At 43.6% G+C, this 27,598-nt stretch overlaps 1 protein-coding gene across 1 annotated transcript in view; it reads left to right on the top strand.

Annotated features, from left to right (window-relative positions):
* The window catches only part of SLC15A2 (solute carrier family 15 member 2), a 384,163-nt gene that overhangs the window by 257,718 nt on the left and 98,847 nt on the right, over positions 1-27,598 (top strand). Inside the window, exons 13-15 of the mRNA XM_069616692.1 lie at positions 3,286-3,318; positions 6,130-6,218; positions 15,687-15,768. Coding sequence (XP_069472793.1) covers positions 3,286-3,318; positions 6,130-6,218; positions 15,687-15,768 — 204 coding nt within the window. The remainder of the gene's footprint in view (positions 1-3,285; positions 3,319-6,129; positions 6,219-15,686; positions 15,769-27,598) is intronic.

Here is a 27,598-nt window from a genome sequence, read left to right as displayed (position 1 = left end):
CTTATGAACCATTCGCTGGCTGCACTTATTGAGTTACCCGCACTTCCCCCGATCTCTCCCCCCTGGAACTTCTCCCCTTCCCTCTTCATCACACTTGCGCATTCTGAATGACACATGGCCTAGTAAGATGGTTGTTTTGTCCTCTCTTTGTTTCCCCCTCCTTGTCTTGTCACACCTAGAAACACTTGTGTACTGGCATGTTATAAATGTCATTTCAGATCATATCATATCATATCATATCATATTACAGAGGTAAGAAGGGGTTGCACTCCCAGGATTTCAGATGTTCATGAGATTAATGGTATTTGGAGCTAGGGCCGTCGCTCTTCCTCTCAAATTCACTGGTCTTTCCCTTTTCCGTAGCCCAGCCGTAAGAGATGTTAATACTACTGCCAGGTGACCCCTACTGTCTGTTTCTGCCTGGTGGTGTTCCTGAATGCAGACTGATGACTTCCTAGTGGCATTCTATGTGGTCCTTTCCTAGCCCAGCTTAGTCGCCTAAGGGTGGTCACTGATAGTACCTTCTTCCGTACTGTTAGAGACACTCCGCCAAGCATGCCCACTCTCACCTTGCCTTTTTCTACACTGATGTCCCAGGATGTTCTCCTCCCCACCACACTACTATCCCTCTGATGTTATTCTCTGCCTTCCTGCCTCCACCCTTTGATGTTACTATCTGTTCCACCTCTCAACGTCTCCCTGTATTTCTCCACTTGCTACTACTACTACCTCACACTACCGCCATACTACTCTCTCCATTGGTATGTCGCATCTCGCCTCGCTACTACTTCACCTTGTCACTACTACCTCTTCACTACTATTACTACTACCTCTGTGCACCTACCACTACTCCTACTTTACTACCATTTCTACTACCACTTCTCTCTACTACTGCTTCCACTACCTCTCAACCACTACTATCACTACTTTTCCTTTCCTACTACTACTTCTCCTCGATTTCTCAGCTCACTATCACACACTACTGTCACCACTACAACTATCGTGCACCACTGCTACTTCTCACTCCCACTACTACTCCTCTACTCTCACTACCACTACCTTTGTTTACCACCGCTACTACCTCCCTTGTACTCCTGCTCTTCCACTAGTTCACTCACCCCTCACACTCACATACAACCACTCCACAGCCCCCTCTCTCCAACAACCACAATGCTCCTTCCACACTCTTCCCGTCTGGTCTCTCGGAAATCCTCCTTCCATCTCCTGTACTCACCCAACCAAACTATTCCCAAACGGCCTTTTAAATTGCCCACCCCCTCCCAGGATTGGACATCCACCCCTATCCAATCACTTACCTTACTTTGAGGGGCATGGCAGGGGAAGGGCTGGAATGGATTGTAAGCCCCACCCCTTTTCTTCGCTGCCTTGCGCCATCACCGGTGCAAAAATTATCATGGTTTGCAGGACACTGTTTTCCCCTATTATTGGGGCCTCCTTCTAGCACTTTCTTTAGTAGTACGATCCCTGATGGGCTAGTGGGTCTTCATTAGTAGGGTCTTCCTGCAGGCCTTTACTTATAAAAATGCCCTGCTGGTTTAGAGGAGTTAACTCTTTGTGTGCGGGCTCCAGCAGACGCTTTCTACTAGAGCCGAGCTCCCCTTTTGGTTGCGGTGTGGGCTTGCGGGTCTCTGGCCAAGTTTGCTCCTCCTCTGCCTCTGCTCCCTCATCTGGGTATGCTGGGAGGCTGGGGCTTCCCCTGGCATTGCTGCAGTGTGCGTCACACCTGGCCAGCTTGTGCGGCGCGGCCCATCCAGTGACTCGCTGTGGTGTTGCCTGCCTTTGGTCGCTGTGCCGCTCTTGTTCCCTGGTTTGGAAAAGCTTCCTCAGGTAAGCTTGGGCAGGGAGGGGTTCCGCCCACACTCTGTCACCTTGAGAAGCCAGAGGTTGGGTTCCACGCCCCTCCCCTCAAAGGGCCTGGAGACAGGCCTTGTCAAAACTCTCTAAATAAGGGGGTACGCTGGAACCGGATATTTCTAAAAAGATCTCTGAATACCGAAACACAGCATCAAGTGTTTACTTTCCACCAGCCTTTGATGCAAGATTTTAACCGGCCATTGCGGTTTGAGGTGCTCTTTTTGGGTATTGTGAGATAGATACCCAGATTATATTTTACTGCTGTGGCATAAAAGTCTCTGTAAATCTGAGCACACCTCCCCTGGTCTCGCCTCATTCCACAGCTTTGAAGGAATCCAGTTCAAGTCCTTGTGTATGGTACTAATGTGATCATGTATTATGTGGTGCCTGAAGCCCGACTCCTCCCACTGCGAGCACTGTTATAACAGGTGTTCCTGTTACCTAATTCAATGGTACTCAATGTATCAAGAAAAATGTAGAGCTGGGTCCACCTTGTCATGAGTCCAAATGGTGTCATCAGGTTAGCAGATGCCTCAGGTGAGCCATGAACTTTCTGAGCGATCTTACTAGCATAGCCCACCATGCTTCCCAGCTAGTTGGACTCCCTCCCACATCAGCAAGTGCACCCTCTGTCCTCCACCCGGACTCCTGCTCTCATCAGTCGCTTCAAAATCCTCCCTCTTCTGTCTGGCTCTTGACCGCTCCCCCGCCCTAGCCATCAGGAGCATTGAGGGCCAGTGGGGCTTCTGCAAAGCTGTCAAAGCTTGCCTCTTGCACCTGCTCATGCTTGTTTCCCTACACCTTTGTTGTCCTACTGCCAGGAGAGGTGTATGTCACATTCTACAAATGCTCAAATGAATACATGAAATAAATATCATTTTTAAATGTACACATAAACGTGAAATATTGTACTTTTTTACTTGATTTGAGTCGCTCCGTTTAAAATAATAATTCAACTAAAAGGCACGAGCATTATTGTTTTTGCAAGTGAGACTGAGTATGGACTCATTTCTGTAGTGCTGAAAGTTGTCTGTGTAATTGTAATTGTTTATTTATAGCACGCCTGATACCCAGAGGTTTCTAAGCGCTGACCCGGGGATCAAACCCGTGTTGCTCCGCGTCATCCTGCTTCCAAGGCGAGCGCGTTGCCCCTGAGCTATCTTCCCGACGATGCGCGCAACACGGATCCACCTGCAGTGTTTTACTCAATAAATTGGAATGAAAGATCCGTCAAAACCCGGCGCAGAGCACTCGGCACAGCGTAACCGTGCTTATCCAAAATATTGCTCTATTCATTTATGTTAAACCTTTATTCATCAGCGCATGTCAGAAATTAGTTTGAGCCTAATCATTGCTGAAGTCGAACTACTACAACTTGTTTATTAACACAACTCTGTGGTTGTATTTCAGGGCGGATTTGTCATTAAACCGGACCAGATGCAGGTAATATTGACCAACACCACCAGTTCCGAGCGGCATGTCTGTATGTGTGAGCTGTTTAATGTAGCTGCCGGCCCAGTAATGGGTTTAGAGCAGCATGCCCCTCACCCCCCAAGTGGTGTTGCAGTGGGCAGAGTGGGCACCTTCAATGGCAATGATTTGCATAATTGTTGGCCACTTGTGATAGCCTAGTGGAATCTTCTGTTCTGTGCATCCGCCCCTCTATTCCCACCTTTTTCTCAAGGCTCTGCCGTCGCCTAGATTTCTGAAAATGTGGCACAAGCAGCATAAAAGTTATTAGCACCTGGAGAACGTTATTGACTTCCTCTCTGCCATTCAGAGTGTTCAGAGTGCAGTCATTAACTACTAGCATTGACTGCATTCTGACCATTCTTTCTTCAAAAGCCAACAGAGGAACAACAATGCACTGTCCAGGAAAGATCTCTTGCATCAAGATAATTATCACCTGCAAGGGCCTTTTTTGTTGCTGTTGCTGAAACATCCCATTTAACTCACCAAAGAGAAAGCAGAAACATGGGGACATGCTTTCACATCCTTTCAGAGACACCATTCATGTTTGCATGACACCGAATGACTGCACGCTCATCTGAAACCCGGCCACTTCAAAAAGTTTTTTTTTTTAAATGCTTAACTTATCAAGAAAACCTTGTTATTTAAATAGTACAAAATAAACCCACATGTACGTTTCTAACTCAGTTTGTCCATTTACTTAACTCACTATTAAAGAAATGTTTCTTACTTCACCAACAATGCTCCAAAACAAGTATTGCTACTGCCACTATGTGCTTGCGATAACGACCCATTCCCAAGTTATGGCCCGAGGCGAATGTGGTGGGTCATTATCCTGCAATAATGACTCCTCCCTTTGAATTATATCAGGTCACTGATGTTGTGCTTTTTCATTGATATAGTGAACTTTTTTTAAAAAAATTGTCCAACATTCAGTGTTTCTGCATTTGTGTGTGCCTATGGAAACAAAATTATGCTTTTAACTTAATGGTGTAAGAGCATAGTTTTAATGTTTGACGGTTTTATTGATCATTTTCAGACAGGGTGTTTTATCCCAGAATGTGTACGAGAAATAAAAAATAAAAGGATTTGGCAAAGAAAAAAATCATCATAAAAAAGCAATATATTGAACAAAATAAAAACGAAAAATAAAAAGTAAAAAAAAATAAAATAAGAAAACAGAATACATAATTTTCAAGATCTGCAAGTGAGAAAATCCTTATGTTAGTGACATCAACCTGTGTGAAATATGTCTTTGAATTATGTCATTACAAGCAGCGGCCTAAGTGCCATCAGCAAGAGGGGCACAAGAAGTCATCATATTGGCTCAAAATGATAAAAGTCTGGCCTGCCCACGAGAACGATGGCACGCTGAAATAGCACTTCACCTAAGGCAACATCAATGCTGTCAATGACCCAACCATTTACTTATGTCATTTTAAAGGGACGAGAAGCCAACAAAATGGCGGAAGTTGCACTATACAAGATCTCGTTAGGATGCATGTGCTTCCTTGCGACACTACTGCGCTTGCTACCAGGTGCATGTTTTTAAAAAGCTTCATGGAACCACTATCTGAAAGAAATCGACATTCACATCCTTTTTCAATAAAACAAAATAGTAGCAACAAACGAAGGCATTCCCCTTATAAGTGAGGCCAGCTTCACTACTTTATTCACATATATATATTTATTTACAGATGTGTAAAGCTGCGCCACTCAGCCAGCTGTCACCTTTTGCATTCAGGAATAAATGCTTGTGAAATACCTTGGGTAGAGCCGGCGACTTGAGAGTGTCTTCCTATCGAAAGCTTAATCTTTCTTTTATTGAATTTTGCATTCCAAGCGGGACCTTAATCTCCCTTTTACCGGGTTTTTCATTTGTATTTTACCTTTGTGATGTGAAACAGTAATATGGATTGGCACGTGGCATGCACACAGCTGGCACACCTGGGGCAAAACAAGCAAAAGAAAGGGAGCCATGTCGGCTGGCGGATTACGCAAGGACGCGCTTGCATGATTATGCGGAAATAACTTGCTTTGCTGAACAAGTTTGACTTGACTGTCGAAATCCTTTGAAAACACATACATAAGCTACGCATGACCAAGCACTGCTGTGTTGCCAACAACAGCATGTACTCAGTCGTCGAAGTGTACGAAAAGAAGTAGTGGAACTATGTTCCCTGGTGGCCTGCCCCCACACTCCACAAACCCCATTGCCACACCCAATACAAAACCCCCCAAACAAATGCGCCTGCTGTTTAAGGGAACGTTCAGTGCAGTGCACTGTACTGCAAGTTTCAACTGCTGCCTACACTTTTATTTTATGACGAAACCATTCCAGAAAGCTTTCTTTTTAAAATAAAAGTATAGGAACAGTAAAACTTAATTTAAAAAAGTAGAGGAGCACCGCTCCCGACCGCTCCCACCCACTTCAGCCACCGCATTTACTGGTCGTGCATAGGTTTCTGTCTCCGATCGTAAGGCCTGCATGCTTCACATGCCCGTGCTACGCTGCAATGTGCCTCTGCTTCGATAAACGCTAGTAGGATATTGGGGGTGTGGCCACCTGTCACAGTTTGCAAACCACACCCATTTTTTGTTTTGTTTGATGAAAGGTATCCCTATTCCCTACTGACACATACTCAGGCACTGTCAGGGCAACTCTGTGGTGTTCTATCAAGTCCTGCTTCATTGAGACCCTCACCGCTGGCAGCTTTAATATGAGGGGCTGTGGTGAGGGAGCATGTTTTTTGCTGATACCATCTCATGTTTTGTTTTTTTCAGACTCTGAACCCTCTCCTGATTCTCATACTCATCCCTGTTTTTGACCTTGGTATCTACCCTCTGGTAAAGATGTGCAAAATTAATTTAAAGTGAGTACCTTTTCATTATTTGAAGGCCTGTGGTAACTCTGTATAGTACCTCCTTAGGAGAGATTCTAGTTATTGCATTACGAGGTAAGCGTGGTGTCAGAAAAAGTGGTGCAGTGGGTAACTTGCAAACAGTGGCTCATGGATACTGGGGCCAGAATATATAATTTTACATTGGTGCAAGTGCAATTAGCACTAGTGGAAACATTCTCACGTCAGTGTATGTTTTCACCGGGGCACATTTCCATCTAGTCCTAGCACTAGTGCAACTATCTGTAATGCCGACCCCTAATCTCTAATACCAGCTGCTCCCTTTCCCCCAAAATTGTATGATTCTAGAAAATCAGATCAAATGAAGCATCTAGAAAGGGCTTGGGCTATCCCTCTGACTATCACAACCTTACATTGTACACAGACAACACTGCAGTGCACAGCCTCCCACACGTGCACCATTCCCACGCTTCCCTCTCACCCCTGCATGCAAGCTGCATTTTCCAAGCTACGATTGCTGGGCTGCTGCGAAATATTAACTGCCTGCAGGCATTTGAATGCAGGGAAAATAATGTCCTATATTTTCCATGAATTTCTTTTTTTAACAGCAGATGTAAATCTGCATGTACACTTTGTTTAGTCATCGTTTATTTAGAATGTACGTTTTAAAGTATTTTCTGCAGGATGAGGGGGTCAGTATTAGCCCTGGAGGGGTGGTGCCCCGCAATAGTTTTGTCTCCTTGACAGTTAAATGGGGAACCGGTTCAAGAAGATGTTTCTATAATCTAGACCTACTGACACGAAGGGACTCACTAAGAGTTTGGCGGTACTCTTACCACATGTGGTATGCATGTGGGAACAGAAATGGTCTGCATGAGTTAGAGCCATGCAGAGCCTTCAGCTAGTCCCATTTTGGACTCCATGTGGAATGTAATTAGCACATGTTGTACTGCAGGCGGTAAAGGTTTTGCATGTTTGAAATGCCCATGCAAATGGCAGCAGTGTGTGGTATAAATCAACATAACATAGCACACAAAACCCGGCGGTTTTTAGAAAGCTACATTTTGAAACTCTGAATTTGGCGGTGCAGTAAAAGTGGATGCAATCCTGTTACTGCCACTTTTTTACCACACTTCCAAACTCTAAATGCAGCCCACAGTCTTGGATCCAAGGCACCAGTGGACGGCTCAAAAACAGTACTCAAAACCTGATATTTATTGTGGAGTCCCCACAGGATGTGCCCCAGAAACCATGCATGTGGCTAGGTTTATAGTGATTTTTTGAAAAACATGTTTTGAATAACAAAACATTTAAAAACAAAGTTTCGGAAAAAAAAGTTTTGACAAGCTATATTTAACATGTAAAAATGCATTTCTTTCCAAACCAATCCATCTACAATAGACATGGACTGGTTTCAATTGAAAGGCACTTTCATATGTTAAAATTAGCATTTCAATGCTTTTTTTGTAACTTTAAAACGTTACATGGAGCTGTCCAGTGCTGTAATTTCAGCACTGGACAGCCCCTTGTAACGTTTTAAAGTTTTGTGTATACTGGGGAGGGTTTCCCCCCAGTCCCTCCCAGCCCCCACTTCACCCCCCCATTCCCCAACCCTAACCCAAGCCCCAGCCCTAACCCTAACCCTAATTTAATCCCTAAACTAACCCAAGCCCCAACCCTAACCCTTTTTTAACACTTAAACTAACCCTACCCCCAACCCTAACCCCAACCTCAACCTTAACCCTAAACCCTAGCCCCAACCCTAACCCCAATTTAACCCCTAAACTAACCCAAGCCCCAACTCTAACCCTAACCCTAATTTAACCCCTAAACTAACCCAAGCCCCAACCCTATTTTAACCCTTAAACTAGCCCTAGCCCCAACCCTAACCCCAACCCTAACCCTAAACCATAACCCTAGCCCCAACCCTAACTCTAATTTAACCCCTAAACTAACCCAAGCCCCAACCCTAACCCTATTTTAGATAATTTTTCATTTAGATATATTTTGATATGATAATCTAATTTTATTCTAAGAAGATTACTATTCGAAAAAATGACTTTTCTACAAAAAGTATTCTCAAGATTTGTATTCGAAACTTTGTGTTTCGAAAAAATGACTGGATACCATGTGGCTGTCTATACATGCACAGATGTTATCAATATCATTGATGGAAAATATAGTTAGTTCTGCACCTCCCTTAGTTGCTTCCTTGAAGGAACAATTCCGGTGGCAAAACCCAGTGTAGGTGACACACAAGGATGTGCAGGTGACATAGACTTGTGAGTGTGGTCCTAGCTATAAGGATGCATATCTTAGGATAAGGAGCATACTGCAAAACCACAGTGCATTTGGTATCTTACAGGCAAATAAACAACCTCTTGATTTAAGATTATGGATTACACGTTTTCCCATAACAAGCAGCAAATTCATTTCCCTTTCATTGGTGCTGATAGTGCACTTTTCGCCAAAGCACTGAACAACAACTAGAGACAACGGTACCCCTTTTGGTAGGTATATTATACAATGGTGCATTTAAGAAGAGAGAATTGTGTATGAAAAGAGGAGTCTGAAGTAAGAGATCGAGTAGGCAGAGGAAGGGAATTCCAGAGTTAAGGGGCTAAGAGGGAGAAGGATGGGGAGCGGGATTGAGCACAGAGGACAGGGAACAGAGAGAAGGAAAATAGATTGAGAGCATAGAGGGCGAGATGGTTGGTACCAGGATATGGGCGAGCTAAAATAAGGAGGTGCTATGCCATAGAGACATTTAAGGACAATGCAGACGAAAAGACATTGAAAGAGGAGTTCTAAAGACAGCCAATGGAGTGAGTTAAGAGCCCGGGTGATAGAATCCCGAGAAACAAGGCGACATATAAGACGTACAGAAGAATGGAAAATAGAACGGAGTGGGGCAAGATGAGAAGCAGGCAGAGGAAGAAAGAGCAATAGTCGAGACGTGAAAGATAATCCTGGAGACAAAGAGCCTAATGGCACGGAAAGATAGAAAGGAGCGAGCTTTAGGTAGGTTCAAACGGCAGCTGGGAGCAGTGGTAGAATGTACGAGGAAAAGGACAAAGCAGGGTCAAAAGTAATACCGAGGTCACGAGAGCTAGATAAGTTGGTATGTAGGTATCCTTTCAATTGCCTTAATGGGAATCATCATAAACAGTGCAACAAATTGTCGAATTCCCTAATCATTATCATTAATACAAATGTAGTCTTTATGTCCGTTCTCTTTTGTCGGCAGACATGTGTGTCACACCGGCTTGATGCTTTTTGTAAGGATCCCATCACTTTATCAGCAGCATTGGCTTGCGTCTTCCAATGATGATGAAATGAATGGAAAGTCAATATACATGCATTCAATTAGATCTATGTTTTGGGCATCATGATCCCAACGTGGGAAGTTCATGGCACAGGTTGTAAACGCCTCTAGGCCAATATAATGGGGCGAGCCATGTCTGAGTTCCCACATTGGATTGTTTATGGTGATAGCCAACTGGTGCACTATTAAGGCAACTGAGAGGAGGTTTTATCTTGTTTTCTGTTTTGAGGCTGGGATGGTTACACTCTTTCACAGAGATCAGGACTGTGCCTCTTTGTATCTCTGCGGATCTCAGCCTTAGGCAACCGCCATATGCAGCCAGATCATCAGATAAAGCCTTGCAAAGAGTGGCCTCCAATCCAGTCTGGGCCCTTTAATATTTTCCCATAATTTGTCTCACTAATATAAAAAGGCAGCTTTTCCTACATTTTACAGTGTGGGAGATAGAACTGCCACTGTAGCGCCTACTGATGAATATTGGGAACATGAAAATGAGGGTCTGGATAATAATGGAAGTCAAACTTGTTACTTGATCTTTTGAGTGCTGAAGAGTTTATGCCTATGTATATTTTACTTTTAATTATTTTTTTTTTAAAACGCTATAGTTGCATGTTTCCAAATGGTACAAATACTTGGTTACATAAAGCAAAACATCTGTCAAACACTTAAGCAATTTTAACACCACACTTACCAGTAACAGTACCAACCCCTTCTGGGGGTTAACATGCTACATACAGCAAGACATCAGAGAACAAAAAAAAAGGGGGGGAGTGAAAGAACATGTCACCCCAGCTCAGACCACCAAGGAGAGCTATCTACCTCAGCGGGCCGGGTTCTGAGGCCTATTTGACATTATCAGCCCTTAGAAATCCCTTGACGAGCCTTTTTTACCAACCCTGCAGGCCTCGAGCCCTGACTGTTCCCATCTCTTGCCTGCTCAGAAGCCTCTTTTCAGTAGCCCAGTCCGCAAGCCTAGGCGTAATGAGACTTTTCCTCACCTCGGGATGAATTATTTGGCGAGCTATTCGGGCCTGCTCACAAACTCTCCCATCTTCTCTGTATGCCCCCTGCGGCTCCAACTCAAGGTCAGACCAGGATTGCATCACACCACAGCATCTCAAAAACATGTGCTCTAGGTCGCCAGCATTGTTTTCATTATTTTCAAAACAAGAAGCAGGATCATAAATTGCATTTCACACACTTCCCCAGTTCCATCATCTCGCTGGAGAGAAAAGAAAACAGAACGCAGTGTTTGGCTGAAGGCCTGCTATTCAAACACACGAAGCACGCTGTCCCAGATCATGTCACGTGCTCACCCTTTCTCTGGCCTTTTAAAAGTAAACCTATAGTGCTGCTATCCATTCACTCGTTTCAAGCCTGTTTCTGCTAGTCTGCTCTCTGCTTCCATGCTTGATCTGCTTCTTGGATCCACGCTCTCACGTGGCATCGTGGGATAGTCCACCCCAGAAGAGGGTTGGAGTCAGTTCTTTTCTGCAATGTATTCTCTCAGCCCATATCCCAGGGGTCTGCAACATTTGGCTCTTCAGATGTTTTAGACTACAGCTCCCATCAGTCCTAGCCAGCATAGTCAATATGGAGGGATCATGGGAGTTATAGTCCAGAACATCTGGAGAGCTGCAGGTTGCAGACCCCTGCCATATCCACTTGGCAGCTGGTTGAATAGACACAAGAATCCAGTGATGTAAAGTGGTAATCTACAAAAGGTAGAAGAACAATTACTCACTGTATCACGGAGACCCATATCACATGTTGTTTATATTTGTGGGAGGATAGACAGACTATTCCTGTGGGTAGCTTGCTGGTAGACCTCAGAGGTTTTATTAAGTGTCAAAATGGCACCCCTATCTAGGCAGCCACTTAGGATTGCCTTATTGTTGCACCAGCCCAGTTCACAAGCCAGAAACGAAATCCCCTAAAAGGCTTCTGCGTGCTGAGCAAGGCAACACAAGGCCCCAGTGCTGATCTGTGTACAGCAACACAATGCAAATTCAAGATTCACAAGGAGTTGCTGGTATTTCTCAATCGTGCGTCCATTCCTCCCGCTTCGAGATGATAATTCACTTATCGTCTAGCAGGATCACTATCTTATCACTGTGCAAAAGAGCATTGTAAGCCATCTCTATGTTGTAAATAGTTGTTTTGCAGTGATACTGAGAGATGCAGATCTACGTCTGCTTATCTACCCTAAGAAGGTGCAAGAAAAGTGGAGCCTTTTTATGTCCTTTGGACCCGGTGATGTCATAGACCGTGGACTTCGGGCAGCAATGGCCGCTGGATTGGTGACTCCTTATGTGCCCGTCCAGATGTTTTAAACTACATCTCCCAGGATCCTTCACCACTAAATATGCTGGCTAGGCCTAGTGGGAGTTGAAGTCCAAAACATCTGGGCGGCCACATAATGAGTAATCATCAGTATGAAAGACCCTACGCAGTCTTACTAAGATTCAGAAAGCTTCTAAAGACGTTCTTATTTCTATACAATCCTCCCGCACAACAACACTCCCAAATATACCAAAGGAAAGAGAGATATTCTTTGGACGCCTCTGGTATAAGCACAAGATACATATGCAGAAGCAGGTGCAAATACCAGTGGCACACCTAACATGAAGAAAATACATCCTTATGCATCCACCCTTTGGTTATGCCAGCTATTCAATGCATGAAGCCATAGTTAGCTGCTATCTGGCTATATGCCCATGGGAAAAGAGGCCTACCCACGCACCCAAAAACCACCCATTGTGTCAGCTACACATAGCCTGCAGCCGTGCCCAGGGGTCTCTGCTCCTGGGGCATGGCTCATCCAGAGGCCCAATGTGGTGACTGAGCATGACCTTTCGCGATGTACTTGGCAGCTCCAAGAAGCCCATTATGCCCAGTCGACACTTCACATAGGGCATGGCGCAATGATTATACTTCATGAACCAGCTCTGGGTCTGCAGACCCTTCTCAGACCCAGCTTAGAATGAACTCTGGATCAGACCAAGGTCGAGTCTGCAGGCTCGCAAAATCCTCACTCAGACCTATCTCAGGACCTGTGGGGCATGAGTCAGGTTCTCAGGTCCTGCAGAGAACTGGCTTAGAACCAGTGCAGAGCCCACAGGCATCATCCTAGGTCTGTGGGTCCACACAAGCCACACACACACCTGGCTCCTGGGACACAGACCATAAGCCAGGACTGCAAGCCCACACAGTGCCTTCTTAGGACGTGTGTGTGTCCTGAACCGGGATCAGCGGCCCACACAGACTTATCTCTAGGCCTGCATGCCTTGAGTTTGGTCTGAGTGTCCTGCAAAAACCGGGCAGAAGTGCCCGGCCCACACAAATGAGTCCTGGGGCCTATGGTCCCCGAATGGCCTGTAAGCCCACACTGACCCAGGGCCAGAGAAATACACCCAGTGCCAGGTATATAGACAAGCAGACAAAGCTGCACAACAGAGTCACAGATTTGGGGATACCCCAGATGGCTGCAATGTGCTGTTTTAAAAAAGAAATTTGCACCACAGGTTTCACAGTCTTTATTTTGAATGCATGAACTGCAAGGGCAGATTTAACAAAAACCTCACCATGTTTCAAACCAATAACAATGTTCACTCAACCCTACTTATCCCCCTCCCCTGATCACCTTACCCATTCCAACTACCTCTGCCACCATGCCCCCAACCCTACCTCTGTGCTCTTGGGTGCAATTCCTCTGGACAGCTTCCCAGCTAGGTTTGAACTTTCAAAATCACACAAATACATACATGCATATACACACATACATAGATACATACAATGTCTCTCTTTCAATCAGCCATTTAGATTGCTTTTTACCGAAGTCCATGAACTCAGAAGGGTCAGAGTACCAGAATGGTCCATATAAAATCAGCGATTATGGCTTGCAAACACTTCAGTTGGGTCTGTGAACCCAGATATCACTAAAATGATTTTTCACCACATTTCATTCAGCTGATCTAATGAAGATCAAAAGTGGCAAAAGACTCCAGCTTCTTGAGGAATAGGTTATAGGGGGTGAAACATATTTGAAAACCCAGCCATCTTGGTTTCCAAATTTGCAGTGTTCTGTGGAGTCTACACTGCAGAACAAAGTGAAAGTGACGAAGAGCCCTTAGGAAGTTTAAGGCGTGCTTTAGAGGGGGAGCATTTGTGTATAAAAAAATTAAAATACAGCTGATTTGGCAAAAAAGGCCAGCAGCCCCAGACCTGGGTTCCTCCCAAGCTAGGTCGGTGGACCCACAGCTAGGTCCATAAATGCCATTGGGCCCGTAGGTCTCATGAACCTAGCACTTACAAAAGCCATGCCCCAGGCAGTGTCTATTATGTCTGGCTGCAGGCTATGCTCAGAAGGCCTTTTAGGTCACTTTAAGATGCTAGGGCATGGTCAAAGATCATGCATTGGGCTGTGTCCACTGGGCAGGACTACAAATGATGCCGAATGAGCTACATACATCTCATTCAGGTTCCTGCGACCTGGTTGATGGCCATGCTCCTGGAAAATAGTCAATTGGGTATGGGCACAGGCAATGCCAAGCAGGTACTCTGGGGCTCGAGGTTCCAGGGGTGTGGCCATAGGCCATTACCCCAGGTACAGTGTTAGCAGGTCATGGCCTTGACAAGGGGGGATATGGGACTCCTTGGGGTGCCGAGGGCACAGCTACAAGCCTTATTAATGTACATAGGGTCTCTTTGAGGTACGTAGGGCCTGGTTAAAAGCCATGCTCTGAGCCAAGTTCCCACTGATCATGGCCAGAGGCCATGATCTGTTAGCCCGTTGACTCTCTTTGAGGTGCATGGGCTATGACAAATGCCACGCCCCAGCTAAAGTTTCCACTGGCCATGCCCGAAGGCCATGCCTACTCGGCACTCTAGGGCTCATGAGTTGCCCGGAGCATGACCAAAGTCCAAAGGTCCATTGGGCCATGCTTTGTGGTGCCCAGGGCATGACTGAAAACCATGCCATGGACACAGTATCCAGTGTGCATAATTATAGCCCCAGGCAAGTTTTCCCATTGGGTGCAGGCCAAAGGCCTTGCCCTGCACAAGGTGCTCAATGGGGAATACCAAAGGCCATTGGTAGTGGGTCTCTTTGAAGGTTTGTTGGGCATGGCCAGAGACCATGCCATGTGGGCATACTAATTCTCTTTGAGGTGTCCAGGGCATGACTGAAGGGCATATCATAGATACAGTGTCCATCAAGCATCACAAAAGGCCTTGCCCAGTGGCCACATTGGGGCTCTTTGAGTTGCCCACGCCATGCCAAAGGGAGTGCACAGTGGGCACTGTGGGGATTTTAGTTTATATCATTTACAAATTCCAAAGGAATCCACTGAAAAGCTTTCTTAGGTACAGTTAATTATAGGTTTCCTTAAGATTTAACCGAAAAAAATGTTAATTGAGGAGACATTGTGGTTTCATCGCAAAACATGAAAAACACGGAAACTTTGCAGTTATGGTTCCAAAGCAACCATAACGTGGCCACCAGCGCGTGCTGATTATAAAGCCACATATGAAATGCACATACCACCAGTTGCTACAGGGCATGAGGAAAACAAAACAGCTAGAGAAAAACAATGGCACCCCGACTGCTTATGTTGACTCTCACTTTTGATTTGAAGACCAATGCAAGGCAAATAGACTGTAAAGATTATTATGCAAATTACCCCGTGCGATAACCTGAGCAGTACATGGTGTTGGCTGTGCTACGGTTTCTTAACCATACTTAGCCATTTCTTTGGTTTTCATGTTTTGTGCTATAATCATAACACGCCTTTGTGCCAGTCTTTATATGTACAGTTATAGGTATATAGATAAATATTACTCATTTTATCTGGTGATATACATCCATATCTATGAATATATAATGTTAATTTTAGCCACCAAGATCAATGGGCAGCAAACAGGATACAGGTTATAACCCTGGCAGGGCATCTTCATCCCTTCATGCTTCGATGCATGTATTACCATTAACTTGGCTCATAATGACTCCTTATATTATATCACTTAGAAAAATACATCCAACAGGAAACACTATGTGAAATTGTGATATGTTACCCACCAAAGTTATTATTGCTTAAGATTTCTATTCACGTATGTTTGGATTAAAACATGTTTTCTATCTCTCTATCGCTTTCCAGACCAATCCGGAAGATGGCGTGTGGCATGGTCCTTGCTGCGATAGCATTTGCTGTGGCCGCTGCGATAGAAGTGAAAGTGAACGTAAGTGCAGAGAGGCTGGAGTAAAGCAAGGATAGATGAACCCTAGAGGGCAGTCTTCTGCTTCTAAGCATTCCTTAGCAACAAATAAAAGGCGATGGCTGGTGGAACTTTGAAATTAATCTTAACCTCTGGCATAGCTCTGGGCAACCCGCCAGACCATTGTTCTTTGCTTGCCAAACAATGGTCTGGACGGTTGCCCAGAGTGATGCCAGAGGTTAGGATTCATTCCAAACCTTCCAGCCATCACCTCTTTTGTTTTGCTTTAGTCATCCCGAGTGGTACCGGTTTGCCCAGGTGTGGGTGCCATGCCTGCTGAGCCTAGAGACCCAAACTACACCTCACTGATGATGTCCAATGATGCCAAAACATGTCTGGGGTTGCTTGTGATCTCCGGCAGAAGGGATGTGGCCTAGCAGTTCAGGCTGTGCTGCCCCTTTTGGGGTGGGACCAAGCCTGATTTGCATATGGTCTTTCCCCTTGTGTAATAGTTTGGCAGGCAAAGAACGATAGCCTGGAGGGTTGCACAGAGCAATGCCAGTAGTTGGGATTCATTCTAAACCTTCCACCCATCACCTCTTTTGTTTTGCATAAGCATTCCCTATGCACTTTCTTTGTGAATGAAATTGCAACACAGGAAATTAATTTAATGGAAACATTCCAAAAAGTGACATAACACTTACCCTGTAGGCCCCTTTTCTCTGCCAAGCTTCTCCATCTCGCGATTCATTGACATGAAAATAGGGCACCGCAGCAAAACATTGATAGACATTACTGTGAGTCACAGAAAATGTTTTTTTTAAATCACATTTTTGCATGAATAGATATGTGGTTTGGGTTGGGGTTGTCATTAAGGTGGGGGGATATGGAGGGGGCTGTGGGGGTCTCCCCCTGACTATAGTGGTGTGGCAATGGGTTAAATGGAGAACAAAAAACAGAGGCTGCGGGGATCTCCCCCCCTGAATATAGTGGTGGGGAAAGGGTATCCAGTGAAAAAGGCACAGCAAAGAAGTCACGTCCTAAAAAGCCCTTTTTAAAAATACATTTATTACTGCATTTATATGTGGGGGTGGACAAGGGGGAGAAGTTACAGTAAGGTGAGTATAGAGGGCTGTGAGGGGTCTTGCCCCATATAAATGCTGCAAAAAAATGGGGGGGAGGGCAGTTTTAGGCAGCGACTTTTTTTGCAGCGATTTTTTCACATAGAACCAGGGAAATGGGTTCAAAGGAAAAAAATGATGTTTTCAGACTCACAGTAAAAAATTCGATGTTTTCCGGTAGATCCGAAAATAGATCTTTCCAGGTCTGAGAATCGGCGCGCATTTGGGAAAGGGCATTGGTTAAGGGCTGTTGTGGCTGGACCTTGCTGCTGAATCCAGAGTTCTGTGAGCTACGAGCAACGGTCTGTGGACTTTCGTGGAATTTGTGCATTTTTTTTCATTGTGCACGTTTGTTTGTTTGTTTTAAAACGAACCTGCAGCCCACCTGTTGCTCCTCCCAGTGACTCCCAGCATTCAATATAACACCAGCACATGCGCATTTGTAGACGCGCATTTGGGAAAGGGCATTGGCTAAGGGCTGTTGTGGCTGTTTGGGCTGAGTAAGGTGAGTTTCCCTACGGTCCCATCTACCTGTTTGTTTGTTTGTTTATTTTTATTGCGCACCAGACCCAAGGGTATTCGGGCAGGAGGGCAGAAAGAGGGTTGTTCAACTTAGGTTACATGTTACAAATAAACAGGGGTACAGCTACGGTTACAATGCTGTAGACATGTAGTGTCAAAAAATCACAGAAGTATGTACAGTGAGTTAACAAGAATGCAGATGTGACAGATAAATAGAGCAGAGCAAATAGACAAAATATACATGAGATCCCAAATGACAGTAGGGCGAAGTTAGGCATCATGATCTTTTAGCCATTGGATCAGATTGGATGTGATTTGCTGGTAAGGGAGATCTTCTCTTAGAGCAGTTGGAAGGGAGTTCCACAGTTGTGCCGCTTTAACAGCGAAGCTACTCCCGCCAGATTTAGTAAGTTTGAATCTGGATACTAACAAAAGGTTAGAGTTAGCTTTTCGTAAGGGGCGAGAGGCTGTTTGTCTGGTGAATCTGTCTATAAGGTATTGCGGGGCTGCATGGTTGAGGCATTTGTGTGTAAGGGAGGCTGTTTTGAGGAGGATTTTGTCTTTAGTGGAGAGCCAGTTGGTAGATCTCCTAGGGTCTGATATGTGGGCATTTTTAGGGAAGTTTAGGGCGGCTCTCAGGGCATTATTTTGAAGTGTCTGAATTTTGGAGGTGATGTATTTGTTACTGCCTATGTAGAGGGCGTTGCAGTAATCTAGTTTCGACAGGATTAATGCCCTTGCTAGAATGACGCAATTATTAGGTGAGAGGAAGGGCTTGGCTGCTCTAATTAGCTTGCAGGTGTAGGAGGTGGCTGAAGCCATGGAATTCACTTGTTTACCAAAGGTAAGCGTGGAGTCTATATAAAAACCGAGGGTTTTAACTACTTTGGCTACAGTAATGAGGTTATTGTCAATTATGAAGGAGTCATAGTTGGGGCCCAGTTTTATGATGTTGGAAGAAGTGACTAGAATGAGGAGTTCAGTTTTGTCATCATTCAGGCAGTTGTTTAGTTGTATATTTTTTTTTCAAGTATTTTACTTTACAAAGCACCCCTGTCCGATTAGTCGCATTGTCACGGTTCTGTGGGCAAGATTGTGATATTGTTTGGTCTTTTTATTTCCTTCTATTTTTTTTTTTATTTTTTTTTAGAGCATCCTATTGTGTGACCTGCACTGCGCTTTTTGTGTTTGTTCTGTGATCTATTCCTGTTTTGATGACCGCTTTCGCTCCTTACAAGCTAACAACTAGCATGCCTCCCACCGTGCCGTTGTCGCTTGATAACCAATCTAACCCATTGTTACAAGGGCATCTAGATTCTGCCCTGTTACCCCAAACCTTTTTTTCTGCCACGTCTGTTACTCCATGGTCTGCCAATAAGCAAACAAGATTCCCCTTTTCCAAAGCGGCAGATCAGGTACCCCCCCTCCTTCGTCCCCAGTCACCTTTTCATCATGCGAGGCACCTATGCCTTCCCCTATGACTATTGGAAAAGTCAATGTATCCCATTGTACACCATTGAGGCATATTAATACTCAACCGATTTCGGACTTAACCATGATGGAATCCACTAAAAATTGTCAAGCTGTGCGCAATTCAAATATGTCTATTTCCCCAATTGCATTTCCGCAATTATTATCAGACTCAACTGCGCTCTCAATTCATGCGAGCATATGTGAATCAGATCATTCTATAAGGGGGGGGGCTGAATGTATATCTAGTACCACCTCATCCTCTGTGAATGAACTCCCCATGCTCAAGTCTTTTGCACTGCCAACTCCATGTCCCAACAAACCTTACCCCACTGATAATTCTGCACAAACTCTATTAATGATGCAACCAGCGCTTACAGCAATTAATGCTGCCATTTTCAGCTTGTGTAAACTCTTCGAACCATTAGACTCCAAAGTAACTCGACAAGCTCTCCAATTTGAGGAATTAATGAAATGGCTCTCTACGCAACAGTTGTCCAAAGTATCCCAAAGTAAGGAAAGTCCTGATGAGTCAGTTGTAATGGTCTCTAAACACCCAGCAGTATGTCTTGAAAACCCCCCTACTGCATCAATGCCGACACAAACATCTAAATTGGTGACTCCTGTTCTCTTGGCCCCCTGCACTCAGCCTCCAATTTTGGGCATAATAGGCCCTGTGGCGTCTCATGCAGAGAAAACGACCTCCCTTTTACCAAAGAATACCTCGGGGGATGAAGTGCCTCCTCGACTTGTGGAGACGCCAAGTGCGCCATCCGCATTGCCCGTTGGCCAAAGCCATCTACAATTGAAATCTAAAAATCCCAAATGTAACAATAACAAAAAAAAATCAGCAATTCCGATCAAGAAAACCAAAAACATGATTGGAACAAAAAATCCAAAAAGCACTCTTAATACCTTTTTTAAAGCAGTTGGCAAAACTTCAACTTTGCCTGTAGCACAGCAAACCACTGCATCTGCTACAATTGATCCAGTGCAAATCAAAACAACAGGAGTAATCAATCAGTCCACACTACCAACATCTACTACTAGTGCAAAATCAAAGATGACTGTGATTCTCTCTCCACTTTCGCAATTGGTCCAATCACTTCGTGATGCACAGAAAATTCCTCCCTATGAATCGAATTGATTCCCCATTTCATCTGCATCTAGTAAACCAATTTTGACCTTAGATCGCCAAATGCATATAGGATATGGGTCTCTGGACTCACTGATACAGCCCAAATCAGTTTCCTTTGCCCCTCCAGTACAGCGCCCCCAGTTACAGGACACCGGTGTGCCCCAGATCACGGCTGATGAACTTAAAAAAAGAGTGGATGAATATTTAAACACCAACTTTGCAAAGGTATTCTCTCAAGCTGTTGGCCAGCCACCTTGCCAGTCCAACGTGTCTAGAGGCTCAAGCACTTTGGCTGGTCCTCAGCAAACATCTCTTTAGCTGTACCTGATAACTTGCAGAGGCAAAGGAATGAATGGCCATCTAAATCTCATGTTACCCCCGCCACAATGAAATGGACACCTCGTAAATCTGCACTGCATCCACAACGTGCAAAGTTTCATACACTGATTCTAAAATGTAGAGAGGGCAACCATCCTGTGTATGACCTCAATTGACGATCTGTGCAACATCTCCACGCTAGACATAGATCAGATTGAATTCTTCATTGACTCTCCGCTTTCCATAGTCAGACTTTGGATTTCTTCAGGTGTGGTATGGCACTCAAAATGGCGTAGCAAAATGCTCTTGTTTGACATGGGATTCTTGTTAGCAGAGGAACCCGAGAATGCCCTATCAAAATCTAAAACACCTATCCGGAAGTGCCTGCGAAGTGCGGCTGTTGGGCTGGATTCGCTGCTTCGTTGTCCTTGGATTCTCTGCCCACAGTGCCGTCGGCAAGAGGAAGGACCCGAATTGAATTTTGCGCGTAACGCGCACCTGATTGGACCAAAGAGGACCTTTACATTGGCCACGCCCCCCTGAACCCGCCCGCTTGCCCGCCCACTAACTTGCCGATCACTTCCTTATCTGCACACGGACCCGCGCATCCGGCGCGCGCATCCGGAAGTGCCTGCGAAGTGCGGCTGTTGGGCTGGATTCGCTGCTTCGTTGTCCTTGGATTCTCTGCCCACAGTGCCGTCGGCAAGAGGAAGGACCCGAATTGAATTTTGCGCGTAACACGCACCTGATTGGACCAAAGAGGACCTTTACATTGGGTACTTGCTGAGGACTCTGCACCCATTATTTTAGTGTCCGCGGGTTTCCCGCGGGTTTTTGGAAATTGGGCAACCCGTTGATGTTTCTCTTTTCTCTTTCCCCCTTTAGCCACGCCCCCCTGAACCCGCCCGCTTGCCCGCCCACTAACTTGCCGATCACTTCCTTATCTGCACACGGACCCGCGCATCCGGCGCGCGCATCCGGAAGTGCCTGCGAAGTGCGGCTGTTGGGCTGTTAGGCGGTAAGGTGGCTTGGTGGTAGGGTTACTCCCTTTGTGGCCCTCACATAGTTAATCAAATAATTGCTGGGAGGGGGTTATAGCGAGCAAAAGTGGGTGTCTCGCATTATCCTTTATCCCTTAGCCTATAATTGAAATCAGAACTGTTTTGGTCATGGCAGAGGGGCTTCGCAGTATAAAAAAAAAAGAGTCCCAAACTAATCCTAAAAAAACTGAGGCGGACCTTAATGTAGTAAAATTGTCTGCTGCAATGCCTTTAAATCAGCCCGAAAAAGAGATAAATGAAGAATATAAACCCCTTCTTGACTCCAATTATTGCAGTACATTGCCAATTGAAAATCCTATAATGGCTCTGAAATCAGAAAGCAATGTTGATAACAAAGCTATTCTCACTCCTGCCTCGTTTGAATATAACACAAATCAGGAATGGAAAAATAGATCGGATGCTAAGAAATCCGTTTCTGGGCCTACGAAATACATGATAGAGAATTTCCAATGTGATGATTTACAGAAATCTAATAAGGATGCCCCTGTCGTTGTAACCCCTGAAGACCATGAGGAACAATTTCCCTTGGAAAAACGGTCGGTGTACATCGACAGCGCGACTACTAAAACTACTTTGCCCGGAAACAACATGGATTCCAAAATTAAACCAGTATACATGTCCGTCAAAGAAGCAAATGAAAGCTCCTCAAAGGATTGGGAAATTGTTGACTGTAACTCTAATCAAAGTCTTGATAGAGATGAAATAAAAAAAATAATGGGAACCGAGCAATTTGATACGTGTACTGCAGATGTTTCTATATTAGCCCCGGCAATTGAAATAGAATTAGGCAAACGGATTCGTCTATCCTACGAACCCTCAACTCCTGTCAATAGAAGTAAGTATGGGATTGAGAATGTATTCCTATTTAATAATCCCCCAGCATACACCTACTCGGTGCCTTCACACTCTAGTGCACAGAAGGAAGCACGTATCCTTGGGGGAACTAATACTCCAAGTAATAACAACATAGGAGGGCCCCCCTTGATGGTAAATAGCTCCCCGATCATGGAACAACCGACGATCCCTACTTGTCAATATCCTTCTAGACACGAAGGAAACAGAGCACCCAGTTTTGATTCCAACGAGTCTACCCATTGTAAGACTCATCCACAGCCTAACTGTCCTACCGCTGAACAAGAAAATTGGAATGCCGAACTGCAACACTCCATCGAATCTTTTCCGGTCACGACCAGAATTCTCAATTTACTTGATAAAGGCCATGAGCAAACTCATGAGGCAATAAAATTCCTACAGATCCAAATGTCTGACCTCACGAGTTCTCTTGCAAAAATGGAGGGCATGTTATTCGCCTGTCATATGTTTTCTTCCATCATAAACAAAAAAGATTCGATGGTCCATGTTCAAACTATAGGCACTCAAACAAAATTGTTCTCTGAAGTAGTGACAGAAGAACCATCCATTAAATTAGTAAACCGGAAGGTTGTGAACCCAAAGCCAGTGAACGTGGAAAATACCAGTGAACCTAACCATGCTGTCTTGACTATCCTTGTAAAGGAAATGGCAACTAATCTTGCCATACTTTCCAAGACAATCAACAAGGATTCGCTGTTGACTCCATGTGAAGATAAAGGAGTTTCTCCAGATAGTCCTTCAGCTTTAACAGATTTCATTGATCTCTCTGGAACAGATCATATCCCTCAGGAAGCAACAGAAATACACGATATTGAGGAGGTGCATGATCAAACTCCTCCCATTGCCCTTACTAGAAAACAAAGAAGGGCTTTGGCACGAGCTCAAAAGAGAAATCTTCTCGCCAAATTACAAAAGGGAAAACAGGAAAAAAAAACAAAGAATCAATCACGTGATAAAAACGATACTCATAATACACATATTAAAGATATCTGTAATCTTTCAGTGGGAGATAACATCATCGACTTAAATCAGTTGAGCGAGGAATCTAAGGCCCTGTTGAATCTTCCAGAGCCAGACTCGAGCACTGTAACTACCAAAGTCCCCTGCAAATCTCTACTAAAAAACAAAAAAATTAAAGAAAACGAGGACTTGACTAATGAACCAGCTTGGCAAGAACCTAACAAATCACGATTTAATGTAAACAAGGGAAAGGATAATGAGGAGAAAGGTCATATTGACCTCGGGGTGGTGGTTAACCCAATAGTTGGGCCCCCACACTGCGTTCAAACTGACCTCTCCAAATATTATCCATTGTTGAAAATTAAAAAAACTGCGAAAGTGATTTTGGGTAATGCCAATGGACAAAGAGAAAATAAAATACTTACTTGTCCTAATCATCCAACTGAATCCCAAAAAAAAAATTTGGAGGGTGTAAGTTCAAGCGAGCCGGAAGAATTAACCTCAGTTAACAAAGTTGACCCTCAAAATCAACTAATTACTCACGAAACTGAGAGCTTAGTTCATCAAAATATTAGCCCAAAGTTACCAATCCTGAGTTTGCAGCGTCCACAAGCCAACGAGCGCTCCAAATTGACCAATCTGAAATCCATTACGGATAATCGGGAATCCCTGACTAACCATAATTGTGGCGACCTAAAATCTGCTATTATTATGGGTTGGGAAAGCGATGAAGCCCGCTATGGAAAGGCTCGCTTGAACCGCACCTTTATGATGACTGTTTTTCAGGATATCCCTGCCCTACGAAATATTAGATCTGACGACATAGATTGGGTGAAATTGGCTGATATTAATAACAACCGAATGATTTGTAAATTTATGTCTCCTTTTATTATGAAGATGTTATGGGATCACTCTGATGACTTGGCATTTATTGGTTTAACTTCATCATTTTTTTCATCTTTTGACGATGCACAAAGTTATCTAGAACCTACTCCCTTGAGCGTCGAAAGTGTCACTGATAATTTAACCCAGGGTACTCCTGTAAATATCGATGTTAATACTATGAAACAATTCATGTCATTCATGTCTGCTTTAAAGGAGATGTCTTGGAGGGACCCCATTAACACCACGCAAGCAAATCAACAAAAGGCAATGAAACACTCGTAGCCCTCTGCGTCTCCACATTATTTCGTGGAATTCTTGTGGTATAAATAACTTCAAAAAATGGTATCACTTAAATCAGCTTAATCGACCTGATCTTATTTTTATTCAAGAGACCATGAATCAATCTTCCTTCTTTATAGATGGATACTCAGCACATATTCAGACTGCAAAGCGAGGCAGTGAAGGTCGTCCTTCTGGCGGCCTGGCCATACTGGTGAATACTGCCCTTCAATGCTCTTTGGAAAAGATTAGCAGTTCAGATTCCATTTTAGCAATCATTATGAAAGATGATTTGGATCCCTCTATTATTCTTTTATTGGTATGTATTTATTGGAATAAATTGTCCATACCAATTGAGACCATTATTGAGGAAATGCATGATGTATTAGAAAAGGGACTGATTTCATATCCCACGGCGAAAATTATCGTAGGTGGTGACTTCAACTGCTACTGCTATGAAATAGGTGTTCATAAAAACGCAATTAGGGATAAGCACTCAACTACGTCCCATAAGTTCGGCACTGTATGGAATTCCTTCTTCCTTGAATGGGATATTCAAACTCCTTACTTTGCTCTCGACGATTATTCCTATACATGGACTAGAGCAAATCTCAATTCTCTCATTGATTATTTTTTTATTTCTTCGAGTTTATATTCGAATATAGATGCTCTTAAAATTATTGATCCATTCCTAGGAGACCATATGATCATTTCCATGCAGATGAATATTCCTTTGGCTCGTTTCAAAGATAATTCTTTTCTTTCTTTAGTAGAAATTGATCGGCCCCACCACACAGTGAGATGGAATCCTAAAGTGTGTGCAATATTTATTCGGAATATAGAATGTGATCCCGGTATCATCTTACATCAATCACCATTGAGCCCTTCACTTATTCATTTAGATCATCTAAATTCTATCAGAATTCAAATCCACCTAGAAGCTATGCTTCACTCAAGGGATAATCACGAAAAAACTATCCAGGTCCATGCGCACAAATTCAATAGTCAAGTTGCTCATTTAAAATCGCAAAAAAATCACGCAATTCGTCACATTAATAGAACTTTTCCTTCTGACCTTGCTCGTGATAAATTGATTAAAGCAATCAGACAAAGATTTCGTAATAAATTAAAATGGCTAAAAAGACATCTTCTCTATGCAGATAATCAAAAATTATTTTACCATTTACTAAAGCATGACTCTAGGAAAACCTGGAATACTCTTCGTTCTATCACCTCGGAAAACACAACTAACTTTGATTCTGTTATTCCCGCCGAAAATTGGGTATCGTATATAAAACGCAAATATACTATGCCCGAGCGTTTTCAATTCCTCAAGGGTAGTGAACCATGCTTGGAATTTGACTTTTCTTCACTATGGTCCATAGAAGACATCATAGATGCCATTGGTCGATTGAAGCCTTCTAAAGCACCTGGTCCCGACGGTATTCCATCTTGTGTGTATAAATCGAACCCAGTATTCTGGGCCCATATCCTCAAAATCAAATTCGATCTGATCTTACAAACAGGACATATCCCCACTACATGGTCCTCTGCGTATGTCATTCCAATTTACAAAAAGGGCTCTCCGGATTGTCCCTCCAATTATCGGCCGATTGCCTTAACTGACGCCTCTTCCAAAATATTTTCTATTTTACTCATTCAACAATTACAAACTTACATGGATGAAAAAAATATGTTGTCTATTTATCAGGGAGGATTGCCACAATTCTAGCCCACCTTCAGGCTCACTCCTTGGCTAGTCACTCAGGCCCAATTTACATGGCTAGTTTGGATTTGACCGCAGCATTCGATTGTGTTATTCGAGAAGTCTTGTGGAAAAAAATGATCCATCTTGGTATTCCGACTAAATTAGTTGCTTTGATTGCAATTCTCCACAAAAATACAAATTATCGCATGCGTCTCACCAAGGAAGGAGCCCTGACTGACCCCATTCCTATTGAGATCGGGGTGAAACAAGGCTGCAATATGGCAGCGATATTGTTCAATTTGTATTTGTTAGGATTGGACGAGAAATGGACTGCGGGGGAATGCTATTCTGTAAAGCTCGGTTCCCTGAACTTAGATTGGTTAGGCTTTGCTGATGATTTATTATTTTTCGATCGAACGCCCTTTGGTCTCCAACGAAAGTTGGACTTATTCTTAGAATTTGCATTTAATCATAATCTTACGCCTAATCCAACGAAAACTTTTATAATGATTTTTTCCCAAAAAAAATCAAGATGTCATCGCTATTCTTGGCATATAAACAATATCAAAATTGAATGTTCTTCGATGCTTCACTATTTGGGATATCCGTTAGCTGATCGATATTCAATTACAATGTGGAAAAACTATCTTAACCAAAAAGTTAGGGGGCTGACATCTCAGATGAAAATTATTCATCAGAAATATTGTATGTTTTCCTTAATACCTTTAATTCAATTTTATCTGCAGAAGGTTGAACCTATTATTCTATATTCCCTGGATATCTGCACATATGATTTAGATGCCTATCTAAATACTTTACAGGGGAAATTATGGAAAACAGTTCTGGGACTATCAATGTCGATTCCTAATGTGATGATCTGCCACGAACTAAACTTATTACAATTGTCAGCAAAACATACATGGCGTAAAATTATCAATCTAACTAAGATCTATAATCCACCGAAAAATACTCTTTATGTTAAACTGAATCAATTAATGTCTGAATCTTACATCAAATCACTCAATACTTACTCGTTTAAACTTACTAAAATATTACATCTTATTAATGAAACGCCGTTATCCATGAGTATGCGGTTACAAAGCCAAAAACTGAAATTTCAAAGATTTTTTTGGTGTATAATGCTGGATGAAATGGGTAAATATCCCTCCTTCAAAGAATACAATGAAGTTCGCGGTAGATGGGGAACCCGTATAAAATATCTCTTACAGTTCCCTTCAGCTCGCTCAAGAAATATTTATATGCGCTTTCGATTCAACCAATTTCATACCCGCGAACGACTCAAACACTGGACTGGTTATCTAAATAGTAACTCTGATACTAGTTGCCGTTTCTGTAGAAACTGCATAGTACGTGAAACTCTTAAACACTTAGTGATTAGCTGTCCATTCTTTGAAGACCTTCGTATTCAATTTTTTGAGTACTTTTACTCTAATTGTCCAATCACAAAGGAACTCTTATGGAAACGCTGTATGGAAGGTTTCAGTCAGAATCTTACTCT

The sequence above is a fragment of the Ambystoma mexicanum genome, chromosome 9 (genome assembly GCF_040938575.1).
Source record: "Ambystoma mexicanum isolate Mex_15411 chromosome 9, UKY_AmexF1_1, whole genome shotgun sequence".
Taxonomy (NCBI): domain Eukaryota; kingdom Metazoa; phylum Chordata; class Amphibia; order Caudata; family Ambystomatidae; genus Ambystoma; species Ambystoma mexicanum.
This window is presented reverse-complemented; position numbering and strand designations above follow the sequence as displayed.